Genomic DNA, 14,458 nt, shown 5'->3' on the forward strand with positions numbered 1-14,458 from the left:
ACAGCTCTCCCAGGGACACTCAAGTCATCAAGATGTTAGCAGGTCAAGTCAGACACAGGGTGCCCCTTGCTCTCTGCTCTGTCTCTGGGTAACCTCACGCTGCAGCAGAAGTTCATGACAGTTCATGGCAGCTCTGGGGTGGGAAGTTATGGCCACCACCTGACAGGGCTAGGAAGCACAGGGGAGGAAGGTCCTGCCTGGGGCCAGCTCTGCCTTAGCTGCACCCAGCTGCAGCCCCACCAGCGGGGAGGTGACAGGGACACCGTCGGCGAAACGTGGCCAGAAAGAGATGGGCTTTTCCAAAATGTGTGCGCAGAGGTGGCAGTTGAAGCTGCACCTGCAATGCAGAGGTGCCAGGCAGAGGAGTGCCCCTCAGGCCCCCACAAATGGGATGGGAATGTGCTTCTCCAAAGGGGGCAATTAGAGAGGGACCAGCAAGACAAGGTCTTGAGGGCCAAGAGATGAGAGCATGGCTGACTGCGCTGGAGATGACTAAGAGTCATGAGAACGTGGAGAGAACTCTTGGTTTTGGCCAGAAGGATGGCTGGAGAGCATGAGGGAGTCCAGAGAGAAGGAAAGGCAGCTTTTGGCCAGAGAAGATTTCCTCTCAGCAGTTTTTCCTGGCAGGGGAAGAAGAACATGAAGTAGAGCAGTGTGGTGCGCTGGGGGCCTCCTGCCCAGAGCTTGGGGGGCTGTTGAGTGACTGGGCCGCAGGAGATGTCTGCCTGATTATTCTTTCCTCCTTTTGAGCCAAAGGGGCTTTTTAAAGGATGTTTGTTTCTCTCCTTCTTCTTTTTAAGTTTGGTTGTGTTGTTTTGTGTTTTTTTTTTTTTCCAGGAACAAATGCCAGCTCAGAGAGAACTGACTCACCAGTGTGAACAAGTATTAAACCAGACAGTTTTAATACAGAGAAGGCAAACAATCTCCCAGCCTCCCTTCTTCTCTTTGAGGAGGCCCCTTGCAGAGTGTCTCTGGTGGCAGTGGTCCACAGGTGACAAGTCGCAGCCTGTACACGTGGGTCCCCAAGCCGGGTTGGGCACACCTGGGGATGCTCAGCGGGACAAGCTGTCCGCTGGGGTTCCTCCTTTTTGGTGGCCATCTCTTCCTGCATGATGGCTTCACCCCAGATCCTGTGGTTGCTCAGCCACAGGGGTGCTGGTGGGGCCCATGTGCCCAAGCAGGTCTGAGCAAGGGGCAGGGATGCTCCCAGAGGAGCTGCAGCCTTACTTTGAGCCACTCGAAGCCCAGACATGTCTGTGGAGGCCCTGATGGCTGGAAGATGGCATGAGACTTGTTCAGTGCCTGGCTGGCCGCAGGCTGGCTGTGGAGGGGGGAGTGGAGGCTGCTGTGAGCCCTGGCTGGGAGCACTGGGAGCTCAGGCTTGTTTCCCAGGCTGGGAGAGCGGGGCTGGACCATTCCAGCCCTACAGAACCCCTGCGCTGAGTACGGCTGGCCATGGTGTCATGCCTGCCTGAACTGCCCTGCAGCAGCCTGGGGACACGTGTGGAACACACATGTCCCGAGTCAGCTGTCGGTACCCAAAGAGGTAAAAACCCTGGTTGCAGCAGGCCAGGGTTTGTCTCTGCGGTCTGATTTTCTCTGCTTCCCTGAGCTCTTCCGCGAGGTGCCCGTCTCATCGCTGGAGAGGAGACTTGTTTCGGGATGGGGAAAATGCCCTGCTGGGGGTCCCCACGTCTGCCTACTCCTTCCCAGCCCCATGACCCCTCCTCGGTGCACCCTGATGTGCAAAAGACCTGCCAGGCAGGGATTGGGCTGGGTTCGGAGCTGAGGTCTACCAATTCCTCCTCCCTGCTTCCCCCCAAGCCTCTGCTGCAGCCTCGCTGGAGATGAGGTGATTTTTTTTCCCCTGCTGATTCAGCCCCTGGAGAAAAATGCCCTGTCTGCCTGTCGTGGCTGAGCTGTGCCAGGTGACTCAGAGCGTATCTGGGGACAATCAGCCTGAGCTGGTCAGGGAGCCTGCAAACCTCCTCTCCGGCAAACTGAGCAAAGACAGGAGCCCAGGACAGGCCGTGCTGCAGAGAGGAGCCTTGCTGGGACTTGGACCTGTCTCCTGCTGCAGCCAGTGCCCTGGGACTTTGGGTACACAAGGGGTTTCCAGGAGCTGAGGGAGGCACGACTGCTGCCAGCGAGGACTTGCGTTGGAGCTGCACCTGGCAGCCTGAAAACAGGGTCGTCGTTGATATCTTTGAACCTCATTTCAAAATCCCCTCTTCGCAGCGGCCCTGGGCTTTCCAAGCCTAAGGCTCAGAGCTGGCTGCAAACAGCTCCGCTCAGCAGCTGGGGGTCATTTTCAGGAGGAGCAGTTTCGTTGGAGCCAGAGAGAGGAGAAAACTTTGGGCTGGACACAGGAGGAGCCTGTCTCTCATGGGGCTGGGGGACCCCCGCACTTCTGGAGAGGGGGCTGGGGGAAGGAGAGGGGAGCAGGAGGAAAGCAGGGGGACACATGGACCCGAGAGAGTGGTAGAGTGGGGAGCCAGTATTTTGGGGTTGCATCTTTAAAGGATATCAGCGAATTCCTCACCCCAGAGGGAAGGGAGGAGGACCAAGCTTGGAGGAGAGCCGGACATGGTGAGCCCGGTGCACTGCAGTGTGGCTCCTGCTGGTGCCCTGCCCCATTGCTACCTCCAGTCTCTCCCGCTGCCCTGAGATATTTAACTATGTGGAAAAATCGACAGTGCTGTGGTGTCTCCCATCTCCTTCAGCCCAGCCCTGTTCAGTCTGGCAGCTCCTACATCCCTACACTGATGTGAGCACAGACCTGCAATGCTCCAAGGAGCACGTCAAGCCCTTCTTGGGGGCTGCTGGCCCAAACCTCAGGCACTGGGGACACACGTGGGAACCTTTCCCAGTGTCCTTCCCTCTACCCACCTCCTCCCAGTGCAACACGACCCACAAGCTGACCAGTTACCAGCAAGATGGGGACGACCCTGCCCCGTTTGCAGCCCCTTTTTCCTTACCACGTCTCTGGGCTCAGCTGTTGCTTTGCTGTGCTTCTCTCCGTCTGGCTCCCAGCTTGGCTTTCGCTAAGCGTTGGGGGTCACGCACAGCGTATTAACATGCTTAGCCTTCACCCACGGCATGGTTAAGCTGTATTCCCAGCCCCATCTGAGTGGGAGCAACCCAAAGCAGGCAAACAAAGGAAGAGATGGAACTTTGCAAAAAGAAAAAAACACCTTTATTTTTAAACTCTTTCTTTAAAAATGTATTTGTAAAAGTTTACAGCATAAAAATAATATCTCATGGCTATAGATGTGACATAGTACAAATCCTACAAATACATCTGTAAACCTAGGAAAATGTTAACTCTTTGGTACCTTAGTCTGAACTCTGTTTTTTCCTTTGCCCTCGGGATGGTTTCTGAGAGGCAGCACGGAGGCAGGTGCTGCTTCTGTTCAGGGATGCTGCAGAGTAACAGCATGATGCCAGCAAGCCAGCACAGCGGGAGGGGGAGAGGCAGAGGGCACTCTTTGGGCAAACTTTGCAGTTCTGGTGCAATCCACGAAGGAGGAAAGGACAGGAACGATGGGACACTGCAGGCTTCGCAGCGCGAGTTGGCTTCCCAGCATCCTCCCACCCTTGCAAGAGTCATCTCTCCATAGTACCGCTGGAGCTACACTGGAGCAGTTCCCCTGCCTTTGCCCAAGCCAACTAGATCCATCTTGCTCCGGGCAAGGCCTGCAGACAGCGTGGTGTCTCCACCGTTACATTCAGCCCTGGCCGCTCAGGGCAAGGCTGGGGTCCACTGCGAGAAGGACCTGTGCGTGGCCCAGCAGCTGCCCTGAGCCCAGTGTGGACCTGCAGCTGCCCTGGCTGCTCTCTGCCTGTGCAACCGCCGGGGCAAAGGCTGCCAACAGGCTGCCGAGGGTCACCAAAGGGCAACCTTCGTGTTCTCCACGTGGGAGCACAGCCAGGCTGCGTCCGAGCTCCCTGGGGCTGGCTTGGCAGCCAGCTCTCTCCTGTCCGTGGGGGACATCCTGTGGTTCAGATCCTGGGATCTGAGCTAAGCACTGAGCCTGACCAGAGCCCTTCCATGGGGTTTGCCTTCTTAGCCCATTAGTTGACATCCCGTTTTAGAAAAATCCACACACCCCCCCCGCCCCCGGCAAAAGAAGACGCCTGTGAAATCCCCTTCTCCAGATCTGCCCAGCTTTACACAGCCCCAGCTTCCCCAGAGCCCAAACCCACTGCCCAGTACCCTGTATTTGTGGTGCTGTCTCTCCCCCAGCCCAGAGCCCAGACTGGGAAGAAGGGGAAGAGCCATTTCTCGCTTCTGGCTGACTTCCCCCTGGCTGCACATCTGCACCGCACTGCACTTCTGCCTCCCGTCCCCGTGGGACTCCGCCGCCGTGCCCTCGGCAGGTGAACAGAGACGATGCAGTTACAAGTAAAGTCCGCTGTGCTCTAGATTTCTTAACACGACACAAACAAACACTAAACGTGACACTCTCGCTTAAAAAAAAAATAAACAACACGCGCAAACCGAGAAGGACAAAAGGATTAAAACCTGTGCACACGTCAGTCTGAGAAGCATCTTAAATGTGGAAAGAGACACCAGAGTGTCACATTAGTTTCTGGGATACACTTAGGTATGTATGAAATAGTGACTGGCAGTAGGATTATGCATATACTGGTGCTGATAAAGATGTAACAGCTGCAGAGTAAAATATAATCTACAAATAAAAGATATTGCACTAGAGATGCACCCAAGCTGTGGCACGTGTCCCTTTTTGGGGGCTCAGTTTGGGTCCACCTCTAAACACAAAAAAACACCCAAACAAAAATACTCATGATTGAAACTAAAAACCCGGAGGGACCGGTTCCCTTCAGAGTCTCACCGGAGAAATTATGGCTACGAAACCGACGGGCCCAGAGCAAACGACCGTTTCTCCTGGCCCTCACCCACCGGGCCACGCAGGGACTGGAATGTCAGCAGCAGAGAGAGAGGGAGCGGGGGGGCTGGAGCTGGATTCCTGAGCGGAGAGAGCTTGTCGGGGGGGGCTGCTGTAAGCCCCAGCCCTGCCGAGCCCTCTCCTCGAGGAGAGTTGCAGGGATGCTTAGCAAAACGTGGTGGCTTTGCCCAGCTGCCAGCCTGTCCCGGGCTGAGAAGATCCGCTCGCTGCAGCGGGTGTCCTGAACGGTGATGGGAATAGTTGAGTAAGAACAGAAAAGTACCACAAAGTGCAAGACTTGGCCCTTGCAATCACGGGGCCAAAGGCAAATATTTGGTCGTATCTCTCTGGAGTGGAGAATGGTACCGTTTTACAAAGAATCTGGCGTACCTACTTTCAGAAGGAAGAGGGAGGTGGGGTTAGCACCCCGTCAGCAGCCAGAACAGGTTTTGGTGCAAAGAATAATTGCAATAAATCTACAAATGGGACAAAATGCAATAGGCATCCAAGGGCAGCTAATGCCCAGCTAATAGGACAGCATACCTGAGTTCCCCCAGCAGGGAGAAGAAATAGATCTCCTCTTTCAGGACTGTGGAAAGTATTTGGTAGTGGGAAATTAGTAATTTAATTAGTAATTAATCTGTACAAGATGGACGTTAGTACAGGACTTGTGAACTAAATAAGTTAATGGCCAAACGGAGGATGAGAAGGGGTTAATTAATGGAGAAATCTTTGGGCTGGATGGAGGTAGTAAAAGTAGCTCTCTAGGGTTGCTCTTGATGCTAGAAGTATTTCAATTTTTTTATTAGTCAATCAAGACCAAAAATAACAGTTTGTTAACAAAATGTGCTGATGACCCAATGTCTGGAACAGCAGGGAGTATCTTGGTTAGAAACGCTGGAAGAGTAGAAAGACGTAAGGGCTTAGATCGGTCAGAGGATGATTCCAAACTACCAGTATGTTGTGGCTGGGAAAAGGCCAACATTATCCAAAGCTACACCAGACAAGTCAAATCCAGTACAGACCAGAACTATTAATGCCCTGTGTGAGGTCTATCTTTGACCTCCCCTGGAGTACTGGGTACTTCTGGTCACCTCTGATAGAGAAGGACAAATTAAAAATGGAGCTGGTGCAGGCAGGGGCTATCAGGATGGTCTGATGGGCCATCCTATGGGCTCAAGTTGCAGTGACACGGATCCTACCAAGCACCTTACATGTTAGAAAAATAACGTGGTCTGACCCCAAGGATCTCATAAGTTACTGCGTCTCCGTGGTTCAGATAATTTTATGAACTGTGGCCACAGAAGACGGCTCCTCCATTGCAAGCAGGAAGAACGGAGCATGGAAAAATAGTTGTCATTCACAGTGTGTTTCCTACGGATGGTGGGGAATCTGACCACATGGGCTGAAAATATACTCCAGCGGCTGCCAATAAAAGTGCTATTTCTTATGTTCACATTTTACCAAGGACATCAGCCCACAAAACATCTACTCCTCTTTTAGCTGCATAAACGGCAGCGTTGCAACGACAGACAACTTAAAACAGAAGCTGTTTTGCTAGGGGTTTCTGGCAGAAGTTTTGTGTTTAAAGAAAAAAGTAATTCTCAGTGGCTCGGAGGTGGCAGAAGCCCAGCAAGATGCTGATTGAATTTCTGAATTTGTAAAAACCTGCCTGTGCGTTTTTTGTAGGATGTACAGAGATGTGCACGAGTAGGGCAATGACGGGGTTAATGGGAGTGGGGGACATGCAGTGAACGGAGCTGTGTGCGAGGCGAAACTTCTCCTTTCAGGAAAAAAAACCCTGCCAGTTTCTATGGCATCAGAGTTGTAGCTTTTGGGGGTTTAGCTTTCATCTCTGCAGAGGGGGGGTTCACCACTGATTTCAAAAGCCTGGTGTTCCTCCTGCTTTGAGTCTCCTCATTCAAGTGGCGGCTGAGAGCACAAGAAGTCCCGGGCCTGCCTGTGAGAAGCAAGGAAGGAGGCGAGAAGCAGGAGGAAGGTCTCTGCCCTTTTATTCTTCAAAACCCTTTTCCAAGAGAGAAGAATTCTCCTCCGTTCCTGTTGCTCTGCTTGGTTCCCCATGACACTTCATCCACAGCGCTGGCAGGCTGCAAGTGGCTGCGCCTGGCCCCTAGAAAGCGGCAGGGTGTGAGATACAGTTCAGCCGTGACCAAACAGCTTCCCAGGCTCTCTCCCTCTCTCTCTTTTGAGACATCCCTGGGTTGGTGTTCTGGCATCCTTATTGCTCCCCATAGTCTTGCTATGACTCAGGAGGGACTGGTGAGACCTCCCATCCTGAGAAAGGGTGTTTGGGTGAACAGTCTATCAAAAGGGAGCCCTTGCTTCCCCAAGATAAGGCACAAAGACTTTGCAGCTGGCGGGATTATATGATTTCCCAGCAGATGAGCTGGGTTTAGTGGCAGTAGATTAATGAATAGCCATATTGCTTCCTTATACTGGCCCTGGCTAGTGGATTAATATATTTGTTCCCTTTAAATCTTCAATGGAGAATAATTAGCTTAGTGTCCACACAGACAACACAAACGACGCTGGACTGCCCTCTTTGCTACTACAACAGAGTCATTGTGAGAGCATTTTGAGTTCCTGGCATGCCCTTGGAGGTCCTGGTACCATGGTGGGCACAAAAGGGTTTGGGGTGTGACAGCCCCTCTAGCGTATGCAGAGCTGTACGTCAGAGCCATGGGTACCTGTAGTGCTTGTGACGCTCTATCCACCGTAGAAGAGCTGTCAAGAAAGGAAAACGGTGATTCAGTATCTCTGAGACACTGGCTGGTCTCTCCAGGACTTGTCTGTGCTTGGAGGAGAATCTACCCGATGCATTCTTGATCTCCAACAGCTGAAGGTTGGTGTTGCAGGTTCTCTACACCCACAGCAATGGGCTCCAAGCAAATTGTTTGTCCTGGTGGCATTTCACAGAACCACAGCGTGGCTGGTGCTGAAACCATCAGAGAAGTGCTGGTGCAGAGGAGATGAAACTCATCGCCATGGAGGGGGAAGAGGCTGGAGTATCATCTTGGCAAGGCAGAAAGTGGTGTCTCTTGTGGAGATCCAACCCACGTCTTCCACTTGAAAAGAAGATGTTGGTCTGAGAGATGTCTCCCTCCTGCAGTGGTTTGATCACTGAGGAGGACGTGGCAGTGATCTGGAAGGTTGCTGGCACTCAGTCACCTCTTTGTAAGGGGGAGGAAGATGGCAATGGGGAAAAGTCTTTAATTCCCCACCCAGTGCTGGGAGATGGGAGGGAAGGAGGAATGCTGGGACAGGGGGGGATGTCCCAGCGTACAAGTGTAGAGCATGGCTCCCTGCGATGTCTGGGTCAGCCCCTCAGCTGGTCTTGCTGTGGGGAGATGCAGAGTCAGCGCAGCTCTGACTACAGGAAACTCTCCTCCACCTCTTGGTGCCCTGTGCTTGGCTCCTGGCAGCCTGGCTGCGGGTCAGATTCCTGCTCCTCGTCCTGCCGGAGGCCCAGAGGGCTGTCACAGGATATTGTAGACGATGTGTTGGCCTCGTTCAGCGTTGAGCTGAAGGGAGACAAGGAGGAGAGAGAAATGAGTGTCTTGTCCCAAAGCCTCCTGGTGAGAGAGGATTCCCAGTGGCTGAGATGCGCGTCAATCTCCTGGCAGCCCCAGTCTAAATGAGTCGCTCTCCACAGGGGACAGGCAATATCACTGGTGTCTGTTCAGCCCTCAAACACAACATACAGCCAGCTGGGCTCTGCGGACCGTGCACCCCGGCGTGCCCTACTCCTTGTAAGTGGGGTCTCTTGTTCCCGTCTGTGGCAGCTGATGTACGGGAACATGACACGACACCCTGTCTTAGCTCACATCCCCTCAAATCCTCTGGCTTATCTTCATCCCTGCAGGCTCATGTAAGGTTGCAGCACCTCAGATGGGAACCACACTGCCCTCCTTTTCTCCTGGCAAACCCACCGCTGGTCTGTCCCATAGCAAAGCATCCCTGTTTCCTCCTGAGGCCCCCATTTTCAGATTTGGCCAGTCAAGGGAAGGGACAACATTCAGAAGTGATGTTCTTACCTGGCCCGGCTGATGGAGGCCTCCTGAGGGAGATCGCAGATTGCCTCGGGTTTGGGGTCGGGAAGAGGGATGATATAATCGTTCTCGCCCCCGTTCTGGTGCACGGCTGTGTAGAGGATGCTGCCGGTGGGGGAGCTGGGGGGGAGCCTGGCGTTGTTCAGCCCGGGGATTGTGGGTCTTGTGCGGACAACAGCAGGGTGGTCACTCCTCATGAACTCTTCATCCACCTGGTGGTACCTCTGCTCTCGCAGGGCAGGTTACCAAAGAATCGGGAAGGTCTTGTGAGTGGAGAAAATGCACTTGTCTTGTATTTGCTTTCCCTGTCTGCTAGGCTTTTTCTAGGGGGGCTGGCATCTTCTAGCTGGCTTCAACTATCCTGACTCCACCAAAGACAGGTCATGAACATTTCCTAAGGGAGAGATCAGGGGCACAACTCCACAGCTCCAAAATACCAAACAGTTGGAGGCAGATTTTTGATCTCCTGCCAGTTCTTATTTCCGCAGTTGCTGAGATACCAGCTGCCTGTCTGGCCATGCCAGCTGTCTCAGCAACGACCCCAGGAGGTCCAAACCACCTTCGTTGGCTGTTCAAACTACTGCAGCCTTAGTCAGAGCAAAATCCTCTGTCACAGCAGCACTAAACACTGATCTCCAAACCCTGATTAAGGGCCCTAACAAGGCGACATCCTCCACAGAGCACCGATGCTCTTCTCCCTGCAGCACAGGGTCCTTTGAACATACCTTTCTATAACAATCCACCAAAAGGTTCCCCATAAGCACCACCAGCTGTGAGAAGGATGGTCTGATCTCAAACTTCTCCTCCCAGCACTTCTGCATGATATCGTAGCTAACAAGAGGGAAAAGAGAGCACTCTGGTGAGGGAGCGGGTGGGGAAAGCAGAGGCAGAAATGCTTCTGTAGTTCGTGTAGGGCAGGACCAGGGCAAACGTGTATGGGCAGCACTTACATTTCATCAGAGGCGTGGGTGGGTTTGGACATCCGATAGCCACGTTTGATGGCGTTGTAGAACTGTTCGTTCATAGGCAGCTCCGGGTATGGAGTCCCCCCTGGGTGTAAAGGGAGAGCAGGGAATCAGGCTGGTGGACTGCCTGCCACCCCCATGCCAACATGCGTTTCACACCAAGGTCTCCTTTTTTTCTTTACCTTTCCTGTTTCATTTCACTTCCAAATGGCAATGCCAGCATGGGAAAGAAGGAGACAGGGAATGAAGCGCTACTCTAACTGGTAAGGTTGGGACTTGGGGGATTAGAAATGGATTTCTATTGTCTCCGGGAAGGAATCCTTCTAACATGCTACCAAACCTCCAGACATCTCCATGATCTCCAGGGCACTTACCTAGAGTGAATATCTCCCAGAGGAGGATCCCGAAGGACCACACATCACTCAGGGTGGTGTAGAGATTGTTGAAGATGCTCTCTGGAGCCATCCACTTAAGGGGCAAGAAGGTCTAAGAAGGAAAAAATGGAACAAGAAGAGAGTCAGCTGCATCTGCAGCACTTGTTTCAAGAGGTGAGAGCCGGACACCCAATTTACAAGCAGAGAAGACCGTTCAGAGCTGCCCATCAGCCCAACACATCTGCTGACATCTGCTGTCAGCCACTTCTCGGGGGGACTGGTTTCCTCTTTCCTTGTGCAGGATGAACCCAGCAGGCAGGAGGAAAGAGCAGGGGTGCTACATCCATTTCCCTCACTGTCTGCCATGATGAGCTGCCATGGCGTGCATTCTCTGTTCCCTAGTTCCTGGGGAGTCCACTGACTTGGACAACAGGACCACAGCACTCCTGAAGGGATTCCAGGCCTATCTGGATTCTGGAAACCTGAGATCAGGCTGGAGACAGCTATTGGATGACCAGAAAAGAGCTGAAGGACATATCCAGCTTTTTCCTGCTCTTACTCAATCAGAGTGATACACAAAAAGGAGCCTCACTTGACCAGCTTGTACGCAGCACCGGCTGTGCTGTTCCTGGGATTCGCTTGCACAATGAATACCAAAATAATCTCCAGGAAGGATTGCAAAGGGGCCCAGTTTCATTTCCTGTTTTGGAAGGAAAAGCAGCTATGCCAAGGCTGGACTGGAAAACCCCAGTCCCTCTGCAGGAGGGTCTCCCTGCCCAGGCACCGAGTGCCCGTCTGCCACCCCATGCGAGTGGGAGAAAGCACGAGAGATATTAAGCAGTTCATAGAGCAGATAAAGATTGGGATCTGAGGGGTCTGGCTCCACTCTCAGCTCCCCCAGCCTCAGTTTCTCTGGGAATTACATGGCCTGCTTTGCTTGGGGTTGCATATTCCCAAATGCCCTGGGGCTGGAGTGGACATGCTGTTGTTGAAGTCACAGGGGAGGTTCTGGGGAAGCTCAGTTACAGCCTCATCCTCTCCTGCCTCGAAAGATTGGAGACATCTTTCTGGAAAGTAGCTGCTCGCAGGAAAACACTTCCTCTTACCCCGTGGTCTAGTGGTTAGAGCAGAAGCCTGTAAACCTCTTCCCAGGGTCGCCAGTGACTCACTGCAGCACTGTCAAGCTGCCTAACCTTGCATCCCTCCTGCCTGCAGCTCAGGACCAGACTCAGTGCCACGCAGGGAAGGGACACAGCACCACTGCCGGTGATGGACTATACGGGGGACAGTCCTTAGTTTTGCTGCTGCTGCTGCCCAGGTTCTTCTGAATAGCCTGGACATATGGGCATGCAATTCTGCAACTTCATCAGCTGCAGAATGGTTGGACTTTGACACCACCTCCTGCCCTGTCACCACCCCTGGGCACAACCATGGGCAGGTGACTCACAGTGGGAGCGTGTAGGGGGTGCCAGGCCCAGAGCTGCGGGAAGAAGAGGCTTACATGGCTCCTGGTACTCACGCTGCCTTTGGAGATATAGTTGGAATCCCTCATGATGTCCCTCGCCAGGCCAAAGTCACAGATCTTCACCAGCTTCCCCTCGCAGATGAGGACGTTCCTGGCAGCCAGGTCCCGATGCACACACTGTAGGGGGGAGGCAGGGCACTGTCACTGCGAGGGGACGCCGGGGGAAGCAGCCCAGCTCCAGCACTAGCCCATTTCTGTGGCTGCAGGGACAGGAGTCACCTCACATCATTTGAAGCATCTCCTACTTCTCTAGGGACAACCGTGGCTCGAAGACACTAGCAGAGCTACCACATTTTCGTTGCTCGCCTGGACCGCTACCCCCGTGACAGCAAGAGGCACACAAATCTTGCAAAGGCAATTGGAACAACCCAGCAGAGAGGGGATGGCCAGGGCCTGACCAAGCAAGGGGGCTGATGGGCTGGCAAGGAGGCGATGTCTCCCATCTACGTTTGGACAATCCAACCCAGCAGTCTGAAGACATCAGAGTTACACCAGCCTAGCTTGTGCCTCCTTGTTTGCTGGCAAGTTGGATGCTTTCCATATGAATAGCCCCGAGGTTTGCTCAAGACCCTGCCAGACACTGCTAGCAAGCATGGTGATGTTGCACCACTGTAAAGCGTGACTGTGGGAAGCTGTGGGAAGCAGGGAGCTCCTCTTCTGTGCTCCATGGGGGAGCACTGACCATGCGCTTTTGATGATCAGACTGTCTGGTTGGAGGCAAGGATCCAGGAATTTCTCCCCACATGTCATTGATGCCATCCCTACCCTGCTTCTTACCCCTGCCCTGTGATGTTTCACACAGACCAACTATATTACTGCCTGCCCTGCGCTAAGACAGACCTTAGGGAATCCCAGAGCCTGGTGCTCTGTGGTGGCTTAATTTCCACTGAACAAGTACTATTGATGAGGTGTGGGGGGCTCAGAGCGTGTGGTGCAATCGGGGTGTCCGTGAAGAGTAGCAGCTCTGCTGTGGAGTGCCTTGTGCTATAGCACAGGGAGGCTATCGCTGTTCGGTCATCCCAGTAAACGGGGATGATACAGCACCACAGCTGTGCTGCACATGGCTTGGGAGGAGCTCAGAGTCAGGGAATATGAGGTCTGAAGCTCAGTATAAGCCAGGGTTAGCTGTCACGTGCAAATATAGTCATGCTGATCCCCAGGACTCTTTCCAAAGAGAAGTGGTCAGCAGCTTTTCAATTGCACGGCCACTCCTCCCATGAGGAGGTTGCCATGGACAGAGGGACAGTGTGCAGAAGCTGACCACAGGACACGGCAGACCATTGCTGGCACTGTGGACCAGCGAGCATACGTACATTTTTGGAAGCCAGGAACTCCATCCCATTGGCCACCTGGAAGCTGAAGCCCACCAAGTCCATGTAGCTGAGAAGTGGAGACTCGTTTATCAGTGTCACCCGGTCTGTTCTTTCAGGAGCTGGAGGGCAAGCAGAGATGGATGTTGGTGTTATTCAGCATGCTCGTGGGCTGCCCGCCAGTGGAGGGACAAAGGGACACAGCTGAGAGCTCCCATCACGAGGGCATCTGCCACCGCTGCTGGACTTGTCCCAGAGATTACTTTTGCAATATGGACCATGGAGCTCTGCAAGCGAAGGCATCCAGAGCCCAAAGTGCAAGCACTTCCCACTCTCCCTCCCACCGTGGCTGAGTTGTTACCTGACGGGGAATAGCTGTCCAGCTCGTACGGGGTGCCGTAGTTAGAGGACTCGATGTCAGCGTACTTGACTTCACCCTTCATGTCGGACATGGGCACGTAATCCAGGGAGTCATCCTTGCTCATGTCCATGTAGCCCCCGTCGCTCTCCACAGACAAGGAGAGGTGACTGTGGGGGGAAGTAAAGAGGTTGTTCAGATCCAGAGGAGAGGACGAGATGCAGGGGATGGGAGCAATGATCTGTGGGACTGCAATTCCTAAATCCTCAGCCCCAGCACTGAAATGTCCCACACAGCAGGGAAAGAAGCCCTGCATCATGCACGCAGAGAAGTGCCAATGGCACTGGAGACCTCCTTCCACCACCTAACAGCTGGTGCCCTCAGCGCTAGATTTAAACAACCCTACCATATTCCCCTGCAGGTCTCTGGGTGTCCTTGTCCACAGGCTGCAGTTTCTCATGCTCACCTTGCCTGGCAGAGCACGGGCTTGGCTCAGCACATGAGCTCCACACTGGGAGGGCAGGAAGGGGATCCAGGGCCATGTGGCTCCACAGGCACCCCCAGGGCAGGAGGGCAGGAGACCCAAGACGGAGTGGGTAGGTGAAACCTTCCACCTTGGCTGTGCACATTCCCAAGATGGCCAGGAGTGGCCTGGAGAAGGCTGAACTGAGCGGGCAGGACACAACACTCTGTCCACAGCTACACCTTCCCAGTTTGGATCAGCAGAAAGTATGGGGGCCAGCTGTGCTGATGTCCTAACACTGTTCTATTTTACTATTGTTTTGGCGTGCTGGAAGGAAATGCTGCTTTCTAACTTCCCATGGGAGCATTTCTGTGCACTGATCTGCCTGCATCCCGTACAGATGGCAACTGGATGAAGGACCATTTCCCTTTCCTTGTAGCACCTCTTGTGCAACTATGCTCCTTCTAGCACTTCTCCCTTAGG

The 14,458-nt window shown here is 53.5% G+C and overlaps 1 protein-coding gene across 2 annotated transcripts in view; it reads right to left on the minus strand.

Annotated features, from left to right (window-relative positions):
• Window positions 1-3,173: 3,173 nt before the first annotated feature.
• PDGFRB (platelet derived growth factor receptor beta) overlaps window positions 3,174-14,458 on the minus strand; it is a 34,162-nt gene continuing 22,877 nt past the window's right edge. For both annotated transcript variants that reach the window (XM_074603925.1, XM_074603924.1), the window contains 8 exons: window positions 13,516-13,682; window positions 13,158-13,276; window positions 11,839-11,961; window positions 10,320-10,431; window positions 9,931-10,030; window positions 9,706-9,811; window positions 8,966-9,204; window positions 3,174-8,452 (listed from right to left, as the gene is read on the minus strand). In XM_074603925.1, coding sequence (XP_074460026.1) covers window positions 8,302-8,452; window positions 8,966-9,204; window positions 9,706-9,811; window positions 9,931-10,030; window positions 10,320-10,431; window positions 11,839-11,961; window positions 13,158-13,276; window positions 13,516-13,682 — 1,117 coding nt within the window. In that variant the 3' untranslated portion in view covers window positions 3,174-8,301. The remainder of the gene's footprint in view (window positions 8,453-8,965; window positions 9,205-9,705; window positions 9,812-9,930; window positions 10,031-10,319; window positions 10,432-11,838; window positions 11,962-13,157; window positions 13,277-13,515; window positions 13,683-14,458) is intronic.

This window comes from Larus michahellis, chromosome 11 (genome assembly GCF_964199755.1).
Source record: "Larus michahellis chromosome 11, bLarMic1.1, whole genome shotgun sequence".
NCBI classification, from domain to species: domain Eukaryota; kingdom Metazoa; phylum Chordata; class Aves; order Charadriiformes; family Laridae; genus Larus; species Larus michahellis.